We start from the raw sequence: 17,844 nt of genomic DNA, 5'->3' as shown, positions 1-17,844 counted from the left end.
CCTTCAAAATTTTACCAAACGCTGAGGTATTGATCAAAATATAAGAATCTGAGGACTAAGCAGAGTAAAATCCTCTTCTGCTCTCCAGGAGCTGAATTTTTAAGCACAACTAAGAATTCGTGTGTGCAGGCAGTGCAGTGCACGTTTATATGAAAAGTATTTTCGCAACTATATCAAATAATAAGTTATCAACATGGATTGCCAATTGTACAATACACTAAAATCAAGTTCTGCGCCAACACATTCACAAAAGCAATGTCAATATCAAGTTCTATGCCATCACATCCACAAAACCTATGTCGAATAAGATAACATTATATTGTTAAAAGCTTACTTCATGTAATATGGCAGTTTATCTAATGCCATTGCCACCAACTCTAGTGATCCACTGAACCACTTCTTGTTGTGATGACAAACTGGAACCTGCATCCGATTCATCAGCCTTTAACTCTATTTCTCCACAATTTTTTATATACAGATTAACGATCTTCTGAGCAATTTCTGATTTATCTTTGCTTTCTCTAACCAGTTTATCCATTCTGGACTTCAATAACTTCATCTTAACCTGAACGGGAGCCAAACTTGGTCCAGAAGAGTCAGATGCATAATAACTTGTTTGTTGTCTCGCAACTGAAAAATCAGAAGCTGATCTTCGCGATAACATCAAGCTGTCAAGGCGATCCTTGGCACTCATGTGCACACAAGACTTGACCCGCCTCATCACCCTTTCCTCCAGGAACTTGGGTAGTTCTATCAAGAAGTAGATTTTCCCAGGCTTTATTTCTTGATCTGCATCTAGTGGCTTAGCTCTTACTCCACAGCGTTTAACAGTGTTTGATTCTAATAACACATGACCCGGGTAGTCCTTAACTATATCCAAAGTTCTTGCAGGAGTCTTTAACTTGAAAGTCCTTCCGTCAATCATGATCACCTTTGCTTTCTTTTTTGCTCCTAAACTGTTCCCCATTTAGGAAAGATTAGTGACTTATTGTATCCAAATGTAATACAAGTATTAAGTATATAACTAATTGTCTCACTCTTATTTAACTGCTTCTAGTGGCTTAGCTCTTATATGATTCCATTAGTACTTTGGTTGTGCCAAACCCACCTTGTTGCCATTTTATATCCTTTCATCAGGAGGTGCTTTAGATATTTTGTTTCTTTTCTTTGCAAAGATAAAATAGGTAGGGCTTACCACAAACAGAACCATAGATAGTGGGACATAGGTGAATACATTTCACTAGATAATATCAACTCAAGTAGTCAAGTCCATGGTCCATTAACATATAACTATTATCCATGGTCACAATCACAACTGGTGCTAACTAATGGCCTGAAACATGAAAAGAAACTTTTACAAGAACATGAGTCCTTCCTCCCGCTGACTGAGTTCTGATACCATGTTGAGTAATCAGCTCATCTGAAACATTAAGATATTTGAGAAAAGCCCAACCGGAGCAATATTCTAACATCTAGGCTCAATCATCTAAAGTCCAGGTGCGCATACAAAATTTCCAACAACTTTCAGCTCATCTACAGATAATGAACATATACTCAACATAAATATGAAATAACAGAGATTGAGAAATAGGAAGCAATGGAGTTCATTTGCCTTGTAGTTCATTTATATCAATAAATTAAGCTGAAATTTTCCCATAAGAGCATCTCCAATAGGAGTTGTCAAGAGGTTGTCAATGCTTATGTGGCATGGCAACTTTGATTGCCAATCTATTGGAATTATGGGGTTGCCAAGAGATTGTTAACCAATATTGTCAAAACTTGGCAACTTCCTCATTTAGTTAAATGTAACTTTTGTCCAAAAAATATATTCAAACTCATTTCCATTTTTAAATTTCCAATTTGGCAATTTATTTTTATTGTACTAATGTAGGGACCATATTGGCAACTATTGAAGTGTATTTTTGAAAAAGGTTGCCAAAGATGATATGGAGGAGAGATAAAATAAAAAAACTAATATATATATTGACTTGGCAAAATTTGGCAACTTTTTGGGCAACTCATATTAGAGATGCTCTAAGAGCATCTCCAATAGGGGTTGCCAAGCTTATGTGGCATTACACCTTTGGTTGTCTACCTATTGGAGTTGGGAGGTTGTCAAAAAGTTGTCAAAGCTTGGCAACCCATTGGCAACTTCCTAAATTAGCAAAAAGTTATAAAAAATATCTAAAGTGTATATTACTCAACTCACTTTTATATTGAACTAAATATAAAATTAATATAGAGGGACCAGAGCGTCAGCTAAATGTATCACAAATAGCAATGTGATAAAAATTAAGAAAGCCAGTTTGTCTGACAAGTAAGATGCTCTACTACCACCAGAAGCAGTCAACATTTCTTCTGAAATATGGATTTAAAATAGAGTAAATGACACTTTGCACCCCTTATAAATATTCACTCTTTCGGTTTGATCTTAAACTTTTAATTTTGGAAAAATATATCGTTTAATTTTAAATTTCACTTCATATTATACCGTTTTAATAATTTTCGTCCAAAATAACTGTTATTGTCAGGGGTAAAGTCGGAATGGTTTTTTAAATTTATATAATGATGATATGCACCCCATAATTTTAATATTTTAACGATATGCGCCCTATATAGTTCTATAGTTTATATTTTATTTTAAATTTTCATAAATTTTGAAACCCATAAAAATATATATTATAAAATTAAATTAAAAAATAAAACATATAACAGACAATCTGACTAGGGTCGAGTGTGATTTTTTTAAGAAGAAATAAACTGAAACCCAAAATTAATGTTATTAAAACGATCCAAATCAAAACTAAATGCTATAAAATTAATGAAATCTTGAACCCAAATATAAACATTAAATTCGATGGTTTTTAGTAAATTATTATATTATGAAATCCAAACCAAACCGAATAAAGTAGAAAATTTTGGTTTGTGTAGTTTAGTTCAATTAGAGTTGTAAACGAATCGAACTCGGACGAACTTTTAACGAATTCAGACAAAATCTTAACGCACCGAACACTGTTCGATAAGCTTTTCGGACAAAATTTCTTGTCCGAACTCGAGTTCGGTAATATTCGAACCGAACACAAACTGTTCGCGAACACAACGAACCGAACCGAACACAAACGAACATGAACTGTTCGCGAACATCGTTTGTATTTTTTTTTAAAAATAATTTTAAATATTATTTGAAGGAAAAAATTATATTAAACTATTAATATATATTTTTTCATAAATAAAATATATATTTTAAATAATTATAAAATATATTTAATAAATATTATTAATAATACATATATTATTTATACATATAATATTATAAAAATAATATTTTTTTCGAACCGAACTCGAGCTTAAAGAACGAACCTAACTCGAACCAAACTCGAGTCGAACACCTTAAAAGTATGATTCGGTTCGTTAAGATTATCGGACAAGAAATGTTGTTCGAATTCAAGTTCGATAAGCTTATCGGGCGAGATTATCGGACTCAAACTCGAACAAACCGGACGAGCTAAACGAACAGCTCGGTTCATTTACAACCCTAATTTCAGTGGATTCCAAGAAAAAGAATGTACAATAACATTGCATGCATTTTACGAGTTTTTAATTTGGTACATATTTTGTAGCTAATTTATTTTAAAAATAAACATAAGAACATAAATCAAATGAAGTATTTAGTAACACTAAAAAATTTGAAAAATTAGGAAACTTATAGTTTTAATAAAGATTTATTATAAAAATATTAGAACAAAAATAAGAAATTATGAATTATAAAGATTGTACCGAAAAATGATATCAAAACCTAGACACGTATATTTGATAAAGAGATATCTTTTGATATTATTATTTAAAAATATATATAATTTAAAATTATATTCATAGTATTTAAATTAAATTAATTTGGATAAAAGACTTATTTGCGATTTCAATTAATATTTAATAGAGAATATTTATATTTTAATTATTTTTAAATTAAAAAAATATTACCTAATATTATCATACGAATATATATATTTTTTGACGATTCGAAATTAAAATCGAGGTGTAATCTGTTACAATATTATAAATACGGGGTGCACATTGTAATAACATAAACATAAAAAAAATATTCCGATTTTACCCTTGAAAATTGTTAAAAGAGGTGCGATATGAAACAAATTTAAAAATTGAGGGATGCATTCTGCCAAAATTAAAAATTTAAGATTAAACCGAAAAAGTGAATATTTATAAGGGGTGTAAAGTGCAATTTACTCTTTAAAATAAGCTAGAAAACATTGATTCTACTTTTTGACAGATTGATGTTGTCAACTTACCATTTCAAAAGAGCTCAAGCAATGGGTGAAATTATACTACACCTCTCAGGCTCTCACAAATCAGTATTGTGATATAAAGTAAAAAAAATCAGAACTTAACCGGAAACAACCACTATTAAATATCTGTTTGCGCAGAGATAAATATGTCTTACGAATGCTGAAAAGTGCATTTGAAATGGAAAAATGCAGGTAGGCTTTCAGGCCAGTACAGAAAGATTTGTTCATCTTAAAGCAACATTTAAAGTAAATTTGTAAAAGAAACATTATTTCAAAGCCTGATAAATAAGCATGCACATGTTACCAGCATCTTTATCTACCAGAAGTCCAGGCCTTGAGCATCTCCAACCCATGCTCCTCCTATTAGGTATATCTTATGTAGATAACAAGTTACATAATGATCTTCATTTTAGCTTCTCCAAGGGGACAACATGTTAAGTAAATCTTTAGATAGCCCTAAAATGATTTTCCAAATTTGTTGATCAGGTAGCTATTGTGTATAATTGCCACCGCCCAATTAAAAATGTTAAAGTACTACTCTCTTTATAAATTCTATGGTCTAAAATCATCTACATGATCTTGGAATTTTAAAGCTAATAATTAAGTATTACTATCTTTTAAGAATAGCTAAACATTATTGATAGTACAATGATAGCAAAATACCTTTTTCATCATTTAAATTTAGCTAACTATTATTTCATATTATTTTTGAGCTAACCAATTTAACTAACACCGTTCAAGATGCTCTTTACAACACAAATGTATAGGAGACTAGTAGATTTTGAATAGGAAACGCAGATGGCAGAGGACATAAAATAGAAAATGCAGAGGACAAAAAACATAAAATGCAGAGGACAGAGGACAGAAAATATACCATGTTCAAGTTGGAGGCACTCTTCTGGTTCTCCTCTAATATCTGTTGGAAACGTGTATGGGCTTCTATTTATTTTCTTAACTCAAACACAGTGTATAAATATATTGTTGGTGATGATACAAATAGAATGCAACAGACTTCTTATTTCAACAAGGAATAATAAAGCTACAGCTTCTGTATTTCTTACAACAAGACTTCTACCTTATCTCTCTCTATTCTATTTTAGCTTCAGCTTTTTTTCACTCGGTGTACTTTTTTTTTTACAAGTCTGTTGGAAAGTTCTATTTATAGACATGCAGAGGATCATATCATTGCTTACCTAATTTAACTTGCTGATCTAAACCATTACATAAGCTATATTTAATACTAGCCTACTATATTGTCTAATGACCAGCCTTATTTCCAGCAACTAGGTGTTGTATTTTCTCCAGAAACTTTGACCTGCATGAAGCCTGCATATGTGTTCAGTGTGTTTTCTTATGTTTACATTTGAACCGTGTATTGTATTTTGCATAGCCCACCTTTTTTCTTGGCCTTCATAAGAACACGACTGCATGGTGATCATATCTACTACACACGTATTTGACTTGCAAGATTAAACTCCATATAGCTGGCTGACTATTGCTTTCTTCTTCATTTCCCCATGTACGTACAGCTACCTTTGTCAACATTTGTGATACTTTATAATTATTTGCATACTCCAGCTAATACACCTGCCGAATTTTTATTTCTTCTAGCTACTATTTATTTTTATAAGCTGTTGCAGCCTTTGTTGACCGGAGAGTTTGAATTCTAACACTCCCCCTCAAACTCGATCTTGCATCCCGAGTTTATTTTTCATTTTCTGAAATATTTCCGGCTTCAATGGCTTGGTAAATATATCCGCTAAATTTTCTTCCTGTCCGACAGTGCACCAGTTCCACATTTTTGTCGTTCACCTGTTCTCGAAGAAAATGATATTTAATATTAATGTGCTTGCTTCGACTATGTGACACCGGATTTTTTGCAAGTGAAATAGCGGATTTATTATCCACGTAAATAGTAACCGGATCTTCTTTTGCAAGATTTAACTCGCCCAAAATATAGCTTAGCCATATAGCCTGACATGCGCACGCTGCTGCTGCGATGTATTCTGCCTCACATGTTGAGAGAGCAACTGTTTGCTGCTTTTTAGATGACCACGAAAATATCGCCGAGCCAATATGAAAAGCATATCCCGAAGTGCTTTTCCCGTCATCCAAATCTCCACTATAATCACTATCTGAATAGCCAACTAATTTCGAATTTTGAGAATGCGTGTAAAACAAACCATTATCAAGTGTACCTTTTATGTATCTCAAAATCCTTTTAGCTGCCATGAAGTGATCTTGCTTTGGCTTCTCCATGTACCTACTAACCAATCCAACCGCATACATAATATCTGGACGAGTGAAAGTTAGGTACCTCAGACTTCCAACCAAACTTTTGAACAATGTCGGATTTACCGACTCCCTCGTTGAATCAATCCTGAGCTTTATGCTTGCTTCTGCTGGCGTGCTCACTGGCTTGCATTCCTCCATTCTGAACTTCTTTAAAATTTGCTCCGCATATTTTTTCTGAGACATAAAAATCCCATCTTTACTTTGCTTCACCTCGACTCCAAGAAAGTATGACATTTGACCAATATCTGTCATCTCAAATTTATTAGTCATAACTTTCTTAAAATCATCAAACATACCAAGATTGTTTCCAGTAAAGATCATGTCATCCACGTATAAGCAAACGATCATAATATCTCCCCCTGAATTTGTTTTCGTGTAGAGGGCATGCTCGTATGGACTCTTCACGAAACCATTTCTCTGAAAATATTCATCAACCCTTGTATTTCATGCTCGCGGAGCTTGCTTCAAACCATATAAGGCTTTCTTCAGTCTGTAGACTTTGTTTTCCCGGCCTTTCTGAACATGTCCGGGAGGCTGCTCAATACAGACTTCTTTTTCAAGATAACCGTTTAGGAATGCTGACTTCACGTCCATCTGAAAAATCTTCCATTGATTTTGAGCGGCAATTGCTGTAAGAAGTCTGATGGTGTCAACTCGTGCAACTGGAGCAAACACCTCATCATAGTCAATGCCATATCGTTGCTTGTAGCCTTTAGCCACTAGCCTCGCCTTGTATTTCACCACTTCTCCATCCTGATTCGTCAAGACCCACTTGACACCAATTGCTTTGTGTCCTTCTGGAAGATCTGTGAGCTCCCAAGTATCATTTTTTTTATTGCACAAATTTCCTCATCCATGGCTTTATTCTATTTGCTTTCTTCAGAAGCCTCTTCAAATGTAACTGGATCACATTCAGCCATTAAACAAAATAGAGAATAATCAAAGGTTGTTTGTACCAGACTTGTTGCTTCATAGATATTATCCAGACTCCGCATCTTTCGTGGTGCTCCCCCTGAACTACTGCTTTCTCCCGTGGATGGTGTCGATCCAGGAGTTTGTTGATTTGGACTTGGTGGAGGAGTTTGATCATCGTCATCTTCAATGTTTTGGTTATCACCGTCATCGTCATCACCATTGAAAAATAAACCATCAACTTTTCTTTCATCCCCACTCCATCTCCAGTAATCAGATTCATCAAACTCAACATCTCGAGAAATGATTAATTTCTTCGTTAGGGGATTGTAGAGTATGTACGCCTTGCTTCTTTTGTCATATCCGGTAAAAATACACTTTTCGCCTTTGTCATCCAGCTTCTTTCTTTTTTGATCGGAAATATGGGCATAAGCAATACACCCAAAAATTCTGAGATGCCCAACTGTTGGTTTGCTACCACTCCATGCTTCATTCGGAGTTTTGTTTCTGATACTTTTTGTTGGACAGCGATTCAACAAATAAACTGCACATTGAACGGCTTCCGCCCATAAAGTTATTGGCAAGTGTTTTACTTTCACCATACTCCTTGCCATATCAAGAATAGTACGATTCTTCCTTTCTGCAATGCCATTTTGTTGAGGAGTATAGGCCGTTGTTAACTGATGATTGATTCCATGTGCTCTACAAAAGCTTCTAAACAGATTAGAAGTATACTCGCCTCCTCTGTCTGATCTGAGTACCTTCAAATAATGACCACTTTACTTTTCTGCCAGTGCTTTGAACTCCTTGAATTTATCAAGAGCCTCCGACTTTTCTTTAATGATATACACCCAACTTTTCCTGCTAAAATCATCAATAAAAGTTAGGTAATACCTATTACCTCCAAGTGATGGAATATCAAACGGACCAGCTATATATGTGTGAACAATCTCCAATGGCCTCCTGGTTCTCCATGATTTTCCAACGGGAAAACTTTGTCTATGTTGCTTCCCCTTGACACACGTTTCACACAAATTTTCTGGTTCATTGATTTCTGGCAAACCGTCCACCATCTTTGTCTTTGACAATAATTTTAATCCAGAAAATCCAAGATGACCAAATCTTAAATGCCATAACCACGAGTCATTTTTAATGACTGATTTCAAGCACTTCTGCACTTTTGTTTGCATATCAAGCGTAAACAAACGATTCTTTGACATCTCCACATTTGCAATCAATTCCCGGGCTTGATTTCTGATAATGAGGGAATTGTCCTGCATCTGTATATTATATCCTTTCTCCACAAGCTGGCCAAGACTGATAATATTATTTTTCAATGCAGGAATATAATAAACATTATTTATATATTTCTTTTCACCTTTCTTTGACATGATCATGACGGTACCTTTTCCTTTCACCGGAATTTTTGACGAGTCACCAAAAGTAACTTCTCCGCTGATGGTGTCGTCTATCTCCGTGAATAATTCCTTGTGACCAGTCATGTGATTACTGGCCCCTGAGTCAAGATACCAAACATTCTTTTTGCTTTCCTCGTCTCCTTTGTAAGTGAGGAACATAGCAGTGCCAACACCTTTGTCTTCTTTTACTGCTGCAAAATGACTTCTTTCTTCCACCTTTGGTGCTCTACACTCATAACTGAAATGACCATATTTATTACAGTTATAGCACTGATATTGAGACTTATCACCTCGTTGTTGATATCCGCCTCTTCCCTGGCCTCTGAAATTTTGACCACGACCAGATGGTTGATACCCTTCAGAATTCTGGCCTCTATTGAAGGACTGCCTTCCTCGTCCTCGTCCACCACGGTAGCCACCTCTAAAGCCACCTCTTCCACGTGCAGAACTGCTACTGCCAGAACTGTCACAAATAGACACCTTACTTTGCAATGCCTTTTCCAAATGGTTTGCATCATCATACTGGTTCATCCGCTGCTCATGAGCTTGAAGTGAACCTACGAGCTCATCAATAGAAATTGTGGACAAGTCCTTTGATTCCTCGATAGAAGTAACAACGTAATCAAATTTCCTCATCAACGAACGGAGTAATTTTTCCATCACCCGAACATCATCGAGACTTTCACCATTTCTTTTCATCTCGTTTGTCACGGCTTTCAAGCGCGTAACAAATTCACCAATATTTTCTGAATTCTTCATCTTTAAATTTTCAAATTCCCCGCGTAACACCTAGAGCCGCACCTTTTTGACTTTTTCGACTCCTTGGAATGATTTTTACAGAATCTCCCATGCTTCTTTCGCCGTTTTTGCATTTGAAATTTTTTCAAAAGTTGATTCGTCAACTCCTTGAATAATTGTATATAACACCTTTTTATCTTTTTTCCGGGTCTCTTTCAAAATCATCTTCTCCGCATTTGAAAGGGCTGCTTCAGTGGTAGCATCTACGGGCTCGTCATAACCACTTTCAACAATATCCCAATTATCGAATTAACCGAGTAACACCTTTATTTGGATACTCCAGTTCCCGTAATTTCTTGCCGTCAATTTCGGGATTTGTGGTTGCACCATCGTCGCCATTTTTCACGAACGGAACCTTAGCTCTGATGCCACTTGTGGGAAACGTGTATGGGCTTCTATTTATTTTGTTAACTCAAACACAGTGTATAAATATATTGCTGGTGATGATACAAATAGAATGCAACAGATTTCTTATTTCAACAAGGAATAATAAAGCTACAGCTTCTGTATTTCTTACAACAAGACTTCTGCCTTATCTCTCTCTATTCTATTTTAGCTTCAGCTTTTTTTCACTCGGTGTACTTTTTTTTTACAAGTCTGTTGGAAAGTTCTATTTATAGACATGCAGAGGATCATATCATTGCTTACCTAATTTAACTTGTTGATCGAAACCATTACATAAGCTATAATTAATACTAGCCTACTATATTGTCTGATGACCAGCCTTATTTCCAGCAACTAGGTGTTGTATTTTCTCCAGAGACTTTGACCTGCATGAAGCCTGCATATGTGTTCGGTGTGTTTTCTTATATTTACATTTGAACCGTGTATTGTATTTTGCATAGCCCACCTTTTTTTCTTGGCCTTCATAAGAACACAGCTGCATGGTGATCATATCTACTACACACGTATTTGACTTGCAAGATTAAACTCCATATAGTTGGCTGGCTGTTGCTTTCTTCTTCATTTCCCCATGTACGTACAACTACCTTTGTCAACATTTGTGATACTTTATAATTATTTGAATACTCCAGCTAATACACCTGCTGAATTTTTATTTCTTCTAGCTACTATTTATTTTTATAAGCTGTTGCAGCCTTTGTTGACCGGAGAGTTTGAATTCTAACAATATCAGTAACATTGTCGGAACTTCTTAGCTAGTCTTGGCTACGAATTAATGCTTCAGCTGTCTTTGGCGAAAGTGACACCAAGAGCTACTCGATGAATAAATTACAATTCTCCTTATAAAATATATTATTATATAAGCTCTTAGTTAATAAAGATTCAAATCTGCATTTTCATTCCAACAGACCTCCTCAGTTTTAATCTTTATCTGACTTTTTATCAATTTTCTATTACATCGGAATATTATAGTATAATCTTCTATATTGACTGTTGCGGGACTTCACTGCATCACAATATATTTTAATATAAAACTAAAAGAGGAAATGAAAGACGCTCTTTAGTGTTGAGGAAGAGGTTAACGCTCGTAAGAGCAACTCAAATATATTACTTATAAAGGATCCTTACCTAAAATTATAAGGATTTAATCAAAATCGGAACTCCAACGGCATTTTAGTAGTTCCCTGAAAAATTAAGATCCTTCTTTGTTTCCTTAAAGATAAGGAATACTTAACCATTCTCTCTTATTTTTTGTAATTAAATATTCATTTCTCTCCTTTTTTTCACACTCTTTTTTCTCTCTCTTTTTTAAAAAATATGAATAGGATTTGAATTTAATATTATATTAAGGAACCAAAATAAGGATTTTTATTGGAGTTGGGCTACCTTATAATGTCTTAAATAACTAGAATTTTATTAATTTATATCATCACAAGGACTGGGGCGTAGGGATTGTATAACCAGTGGGGGCAAATGAACCCGCTCGATTTATATATTTTTTAAAATTTATATATAAATTATATTTTTTTGAAAAATTGTTGTATTATATTTTAATTTGACCTCACTCAAAAAAAAATATAGTACTATATTTAATTTTGACCCCAATAATTTAAAATTTACCTTAAAATTTATCAAAATTAAGAACTTATTAAAATTAAAATTAGGAACTTATCAATATTAAAAAAAATACTTTTTTTACAAAAAAAAAGAAAGAAAGATGGGTAGTTGACTAGTTGTACGCATACTACGTGGTTATTGTAGAAGGCAAAAAAACCCTAACCACTTGTTTATTCAGTTTCAAAATTGATTAATTGAGGTTATAGATTTCTTGCCAGAAAGAGGGGAAAAGAGAAGATAAGTAGCACTTGTTAATTGTTATTGATATGGACAAGTATCTGATTAAATTGAATCCTACTCCAAAATCAGCATCTGATCAAAATGGTCAAACAAAGAAAAATCAAGATGAGGTTGCCCGCAATCAAAAATAAACGTCGTGGAATCAAACTCGAGAAGTGAATATAGTGTACCTGATTTGAGTTGTCTTCATGCACATCCCGGTCTCATATTAAAAATTATAAAAAATCATCCAAATAATAGACATAAAGTAAGAAGGGCTATCTACAAAAAGGGCCTTTTCAGCCTCGTTATCATAATTTTAAGAAACGAAAAATTGGAAATTCACAGCGTCGTTTCTGTCCAACCTGGTTTAATGATCACAAATATTGGTTATAGTACAGTATTGAAAAAGAGTCTATTTTTTATTCCTGCTGTTATTTGTTTAAAACTGATGTTGGCAAGCAAGGAAGGGGGAAATTTTGTTACCGAAAGATTTGACGGTTGGAATAAAAATGATAGATTGGATGCTCATGTTGGACTTGGACGTCCTAATAGTGCACACCTTCAGGCTTGGAAAAAATGTCAAGATTTGATGAAACAGGATCAACACGTTGATGTAGCTTTAAACAAGCATTCTGAGTTAATGAAAAAGGAATATCGAATTCAATTAAGTGCATCACTTGATTGTCTACGTTATCTATTAAGGTCAGGCTTAGATTTTAGTGGTCACGATGAATCAAATGACTCAAAAAATCAAGGTAATTTTCTCGAGATTTTAATGTTTTTGGCAATACATAATGATGAAATTGGCGTTGCAGTTGGAAAAAATACTCCTCGTAATTTAAAGGTGACATCTCCTGAAATTCAAAATGATATTGTTAATGCTTTTGCTACGGAGACAGTTAATTATATTAGTCATGAATTATGAGATAATTTTTTACAATATTGGTTGATGAATTTCGCGATGTATCTATCAAGGAGCAGATGATTGTTGTGTTGCATTTTGTTAATAAACATGGATGTGTTGTAGAGAGATTCATTGGTATTTGCCATGTTCAAGACATAAGTGCTTCTTCACTAAAGTTATCAATTGATTCATTGTTAGCAAAATATGGATTAAGTATCTCAAGAATTAGAGGGCAAGGCTATGATGAAGTTAGTAATATGAGAGGACAATTTAATGGGTTAAAAAGTTTGATAATTAGGGAAAATGAATCTGCATAATACATTCACTGTTTTACTCATCTACTTCAACTTACACTAGTAGCTATTGCCAAACATAATGTTCATGTTGGAAGTCTTTTTAAAATGTTGTCAAATGTAGTAAACGTGGTTGGTGCTTCTTGTAAACAAAGAGATGCTCTTCGAGAACGACAAGTTGTCCATATAGCTCAAACATTGGAAACTGGATAACTTACAACTGGATATGGATTGAATCAAGAAACAACTCTTAAAAGACCAAGAGATACTCGTTGGGGCTCACACTACGGTACACTTGTTTCATTAACTACAACATTTGAGTCTATTGTGGACGTTCTTGATAACATTGTTGATGATGGCATAAATTCAGAGCAAAGAACCGAAGCTTCAACCTTACTCGAATTAATGTAAAACTTTGACTTCATATTCAGCTTGTATTTCATGAAAACAGTGCTATAAATTACAAATGAAGTATCAATTTCCTTGCAGGATATTGTGAATGCTATGAGATTAGTGACCTTGTCAAAACAAAGGCTACATATTTTGAGAGATGATGGTTGGGATGATTTTCTAGGTGAAATTTGTCCATTTTGTGAAAAACAAAGTATATAAATTTTGAGTGTGGATGAAATCTTTCAAATGAAAGGAAGGTCACGCCGCAAAACTCACCAGGTTACTAATTTACATCATTATAAAGTTGAATTCTTTTATACCACTATCGATTCACAAATGCAGGAGCTTAATAATTGTTTCAGTGAGGCAAGCATATAATTACTTCTTTGTGTGACATGTTTAAATCCAAATGATCTATTTGCTGCTTTTGACAAAAAAAAGTTGATCCGTTTTGCACAATTATACCTGCGAGATTTCTCGATCTTGTTCTACTAGACAATCAACTTGAAACTTATATTTTTGATGTGCGCTCAGCCATCGAATTTGCATCATTAAAGGGAATTGGTTCTCTTGCTTGCTGAAAAGTTGGTTCAAACCAAAAGAAGTCTTGTGTATCATTTGGTTTATTTTTGATACGCATGTCACAAATGCGTATGGGTGAATGCGTATCTTATTTTATATTTATTTTTTTATTTTTTTTTCAATTTTTTTTAATACAAATTACCCATTTTTAAAATGCGTGTTAGTATACCCAACTGAAAAATGCGTATTAGACGGGTATTTTTGGTCAAAATTTTAAAAAGAGATATTTTTATCACAAACTCTAAAAAAAGAGGTATTTTTGTCATTTTTTACTCATATCGTACTGCCCATTTTATCAAAAAATTCCACTAGCGAGCACCATAAAATTAAACACAAATTTTCTACGGTGTTGTGTGCAGGTTTTTAGTTTCTTACACAAGTTTTTTTCTTATTACATTCCATTGTTTTTCTTACAAATAAATAACCAGAAGGTAGAAGAAAAATCTTACTGAAAATCCAATATTAAAATTTTTTCTCAAGAAAAAAATGAATTCAATTTGAAAACCCTTAAAGGGGTGATGTGATAGGGGCACTGCAAGATTCCCTCCTTTCACTTCTTGAGTTCCTGTGTTTTGGGAGCATATATATATATATATATATGTGTGTGAGAAATACCCAGGAATCTCAAACACACAAGTGTAGCTTTATTCTCTTACCCAAGTCGTGTAGAGAAGAAATAAATTGATATTCTTTACTTTTTATGAAAGAAACACTATACTTTACCCCCTAACCTAAAGAGTTTATGTATTTTTTGCTTGTATAATGCGATTTGGAGGAAAAATACTAGCACCGGAATACCCGGACAAATTTATAAGCAAAATTTATGTTATTACTAAGAAAAACTATCCCCGGAAAAAAAAATTCAAAGCATAAATACTAACACGTTCTTCCCTAACTATTCTCCGATCATGAAGAAAACTCAAAGCAGAAATACTATAACATTCTTGCCTATTTGTTTCGGTAACTACCGATAAATTGTTGCTAAATACGGAGAATCATTTCTTCTCGACTAGATTCCATTCCCATCTCTCATCTTTAGCTTTGTAAATTCGATTCCAAGATTCTAAAGAACTCACATCAGCAGATCAAAACACTAACAGAGATTCTCTCTTATTTGGTAAACTCCGGCATTATCTTCATCTCTCTTCCATGCACCAAAAAAAGGTTTATTTGCAACCTTCAACAATTGCTGCTTTTTCCTCAGCTCTCCCTTTTCTTTTTTGTTCCTTTTCTTAAAGCTTCAAATCTCCCTTTCTCAGGTAAAGTGTGGAAGTTTACACTTCTCTCCCGTGGACGAAACTCAAAAGCAAATGAAACGACAGGAAGATTAAAATAACTTGACTAGTTTCATAAGGGAACAAATACAAAGGATATCAATGGAAATGTATACAATTAATAAGAATATTATAAGGCTGTTTTTGAAATAACAATTTTTTTAAAAAGGTTTCATTCACCATACTCCCCTTCCAACAAACTTTTGGAGTTTCCTTTTTTCCTTGTGGAGTTAAACAAGACCCTTTCTTCACTGGATTATTCAACTTCAAAAATTTGTGAAAAACTAACAGTGTGGCATCATATGAGGCTTTTAGCTTAATAATAATGCAAAGCCGAAATATAGATTCTGGAAAAAGAAGGCCACCACAAACATCTTGCGAATCTCTTAGAAGTGGTCTAATTCAATACAATAATTTGTACATGTCTAAAAAGAATATGATAACCATAGCACAGAATTTAAGCAATATAAATTGTATTACAAAATGGTCGTCACTATCGGTAGAAATGGTTATGGCTGTCACTGGGAATGGCTTTCATTATCTCTGAAGCATTTAAAGATCAAAGAAAATAACAGTTATTCTCAGCTATGTCATTATTACAAGTTGTACAATAAGGTCTGATATGGCAACATCAATGAAGTTTACTCTAGTTTACCAAGAAGAAACGGTCTGCGATGTCCAATCCTCCCAGTTCGAGACCTTCCATTTGCAGAATGCTCAGATATGCTTTTACCGAAATTCTGATGGTGCAAACAAACTTTTTGACAGGGTCTATAACCCAAAAAAATGAATTAATCTAACTTATCAAGCATATAATGTATTTTAAGCTAATTTGCTGTGAAATAAAATCTACTTCTTAAGCTCGAAACTTATTAGTCATAGTTCATTATTAGCTACCTAAACATTTGATCTTCACAAATATGGCTCCTTGACATCTTCTACCTTCTAGATCATAAAATGTGGCCTTGTAAACATGTAATAAAATCTTGCTAGAAAAGAACAAAGAAATTACCAAATTACCGGTATCAGCAGTCCTAGGTAAGACTTACATAAACTTGTAGATACAGTAATTATTAGATAAATGTAATCACATAGCCACAATCTTTCACATTGGTTCAAAATACCCAATCAGCAAAAAAGTTAACCCAACAGATTGAAAATAAACTAAACATATAGTGCAAGTAAAAAACATGTAACATATTTAGCAAAAAAAAAAACATGTAACATGTCTTTATGAAAACATGCCTAATGGGTATGATACATCTCACCTCCCCAGTCCTTCGAGTGAGACATACCGGATACATTTGATTTAGCTTAAATAAACATATCGAATAGGTATACAAACATACATATAATAATGCAAAGGGAGTAAGGATGAGCGCTGGATGCAGAGGTTTATCGATCAATTCCTGTCCTGAATATAATACAAGGATCATCAGCTCAGAGAATAGATCGATGAACCGCTGTCTCCAGTGACCCTCCACCAATTTAATACCTTATCAACATTGAAGCTTAAAAAAAATTCAAGAAAATCTTACACTAACCAGAAAAATAACTACTAAATCACATATTTATTATCATAATCTTAAAACACTTATCATAAATCAAACAAACCAACCTATTCAATCTTTTCTCAGTTCTAACACACATATATATACACATACATGTGTGTGATATTAAACAAACAAATCTCATACTTAAAACAGATTAACATAAAATCAAATCTTTACAAAGAGTTCTAATACCAACCATTAAAAAACTACAAACATACCTCTAATTCAACAAGGGCGTGACAAAAAAGAAAACAAAAATTACATAAAAACCCCATCTCAATAATCACACAAAATTAGTCAAAAACGAGATTTAGCAAACTTATGAAGCTATATTACACGAGATTGAAGGGTGAATGCAAACGTGTACATATGTAGAAAAGATTGACTATGAATATAACCAACTCACTTGACGTGTACATCTATTTCTCTCTCTGTACATCTATTTCTCTCTGGGTTTTTCACAAGAGATATGGATAACTTTTCGTGTTATCTGTTATTAATATTTTATCTTTTCGCTACCCATCGGCTATTGTTGGTGTTATTAAAATCACTTATTCAACCGATTAATTTCAGATTATTTTTTTAAAAAATTACTCGATTGATTTGATATTTTAGATTCGATTAATTTTTATGAATTTTTGTTTATTGAAGTATATATTATTATTTATTAAAATTTAAATATTATATTAATTTTTTTTTATCGTAGGTAACCCGCAGCCGCTGCCCTTCGGGTGCGCACTGGGTAAACCCTACAAGGTAAACCGCATTTAAGCGACAGGCTCTGCCTCGGGAGACATAATCATAAATTCTCCTCCCGTGGGATTCGAACCTGTGACCAAGAGGTTAGTTTTCCTCTCTTTAACCAACTGAGTCAACC

The 17,844-nt window shown here is 33.7% G+C and overlaps 2 protein-coding genes and 1 long non-coding RNA gene across 3 annotated transcripts; all 3 read right to left on the bottom strand.

The window, feature by feature from the left end:
- Positions 1 to 352: 352 nt before the first annotated feature.
- LOC141714812 (uncharacterized protein At1g66480-like) lies at positions 353 to 967 on the bottom strand. The gene has a single exon (XM_074518308.1). The coding sequence runs from the start codon at positions 965 to 967 to the stop codon at positions 353 to 355; it is 615 nt and encodes a 204-aa protein (XP_074374409.1).
- Positions 968 to 8,290: 7,323 nt separating this feature from the next.
- On the bottom strand, positions 8,291 to 9,688 carry LOC141714811 (uncharacterized). The gene is made up of 2 exons (XM_074518307.1): positions 8,890 to 9,688; positions 8,291 to 8,565 (listed from the first exon to the last, which is right to left on the bottom strand). The coding sequence occupies exons 1-2, from the start codon at positions 9,686 to 9,688 to the stop codon at positions 8,291 to 8,293; spliced, it is 1,074 nt and encodes a 357-aa protein (XP_074374408.1).
- A 6,099-nt stretch (positions 9,689 to 15,787) lies between these two features.
- LOC141713101 (uncharacterized) lies at positions 15,788 to 17,474 on the bottom strand. Its single transcript, XR_012571806.1, has 2 exons — positions 16,312 to 17,474; positions 15,788 to 16,185 (listed from the first exon to the last, which is right to left on the bottom strand). It is a non-coding gene; the product is annotated as an uncharacterized LOC141713101 (long non-coding RNA).
- Positions 17,475 to 17,844: the final 370 nt, after the last annotated feature.

The sequence above is a fragment of the Apium graveolens genome, chromosome 3 (genome assembly GCF_009905375.1).
Source record: "Apium graveolens cultivar Ventura chromosome 3, ASM990537v1, whole genome shotgun sequence".
NCBI classification, from domain to species: Eukaryota; Viridiplantae; Streptophyta; class Magnoliopsida; order Apiales; family Apiaceae; genus Apium; species Apium graveolens.
The sequence above is the reverse complement of the archived record's forward strand: the minus strand, read 5'-3'. Positions and strand labels throughout refer to the sequence as shown.

Bases quoted from the DNA above. Each gene is read 5' to 3' on its own strand.
- LOC141714812 (XM_074518308.1), bottom strand. From the start codon at position 967: ATGGGGAACAGTTTAGGAGCAAAAAAGAAAGCAAAGGTGATCATGATT.
- LOC141714811 (XM_074518307.1), bottom strand. From the start codon at position 9,688: ATGAAGAATTCAGAAAATATTGGTGAATTTGTTACGCGCTTGAAAGCC. The intron at 8,566-8,889 runs GTGAAAAGAAAT...ACGGTTTGCCAG, and splicing joins CATGATCATGTCAAAGAAAG to AAATCAATGAACCAGAAAAT.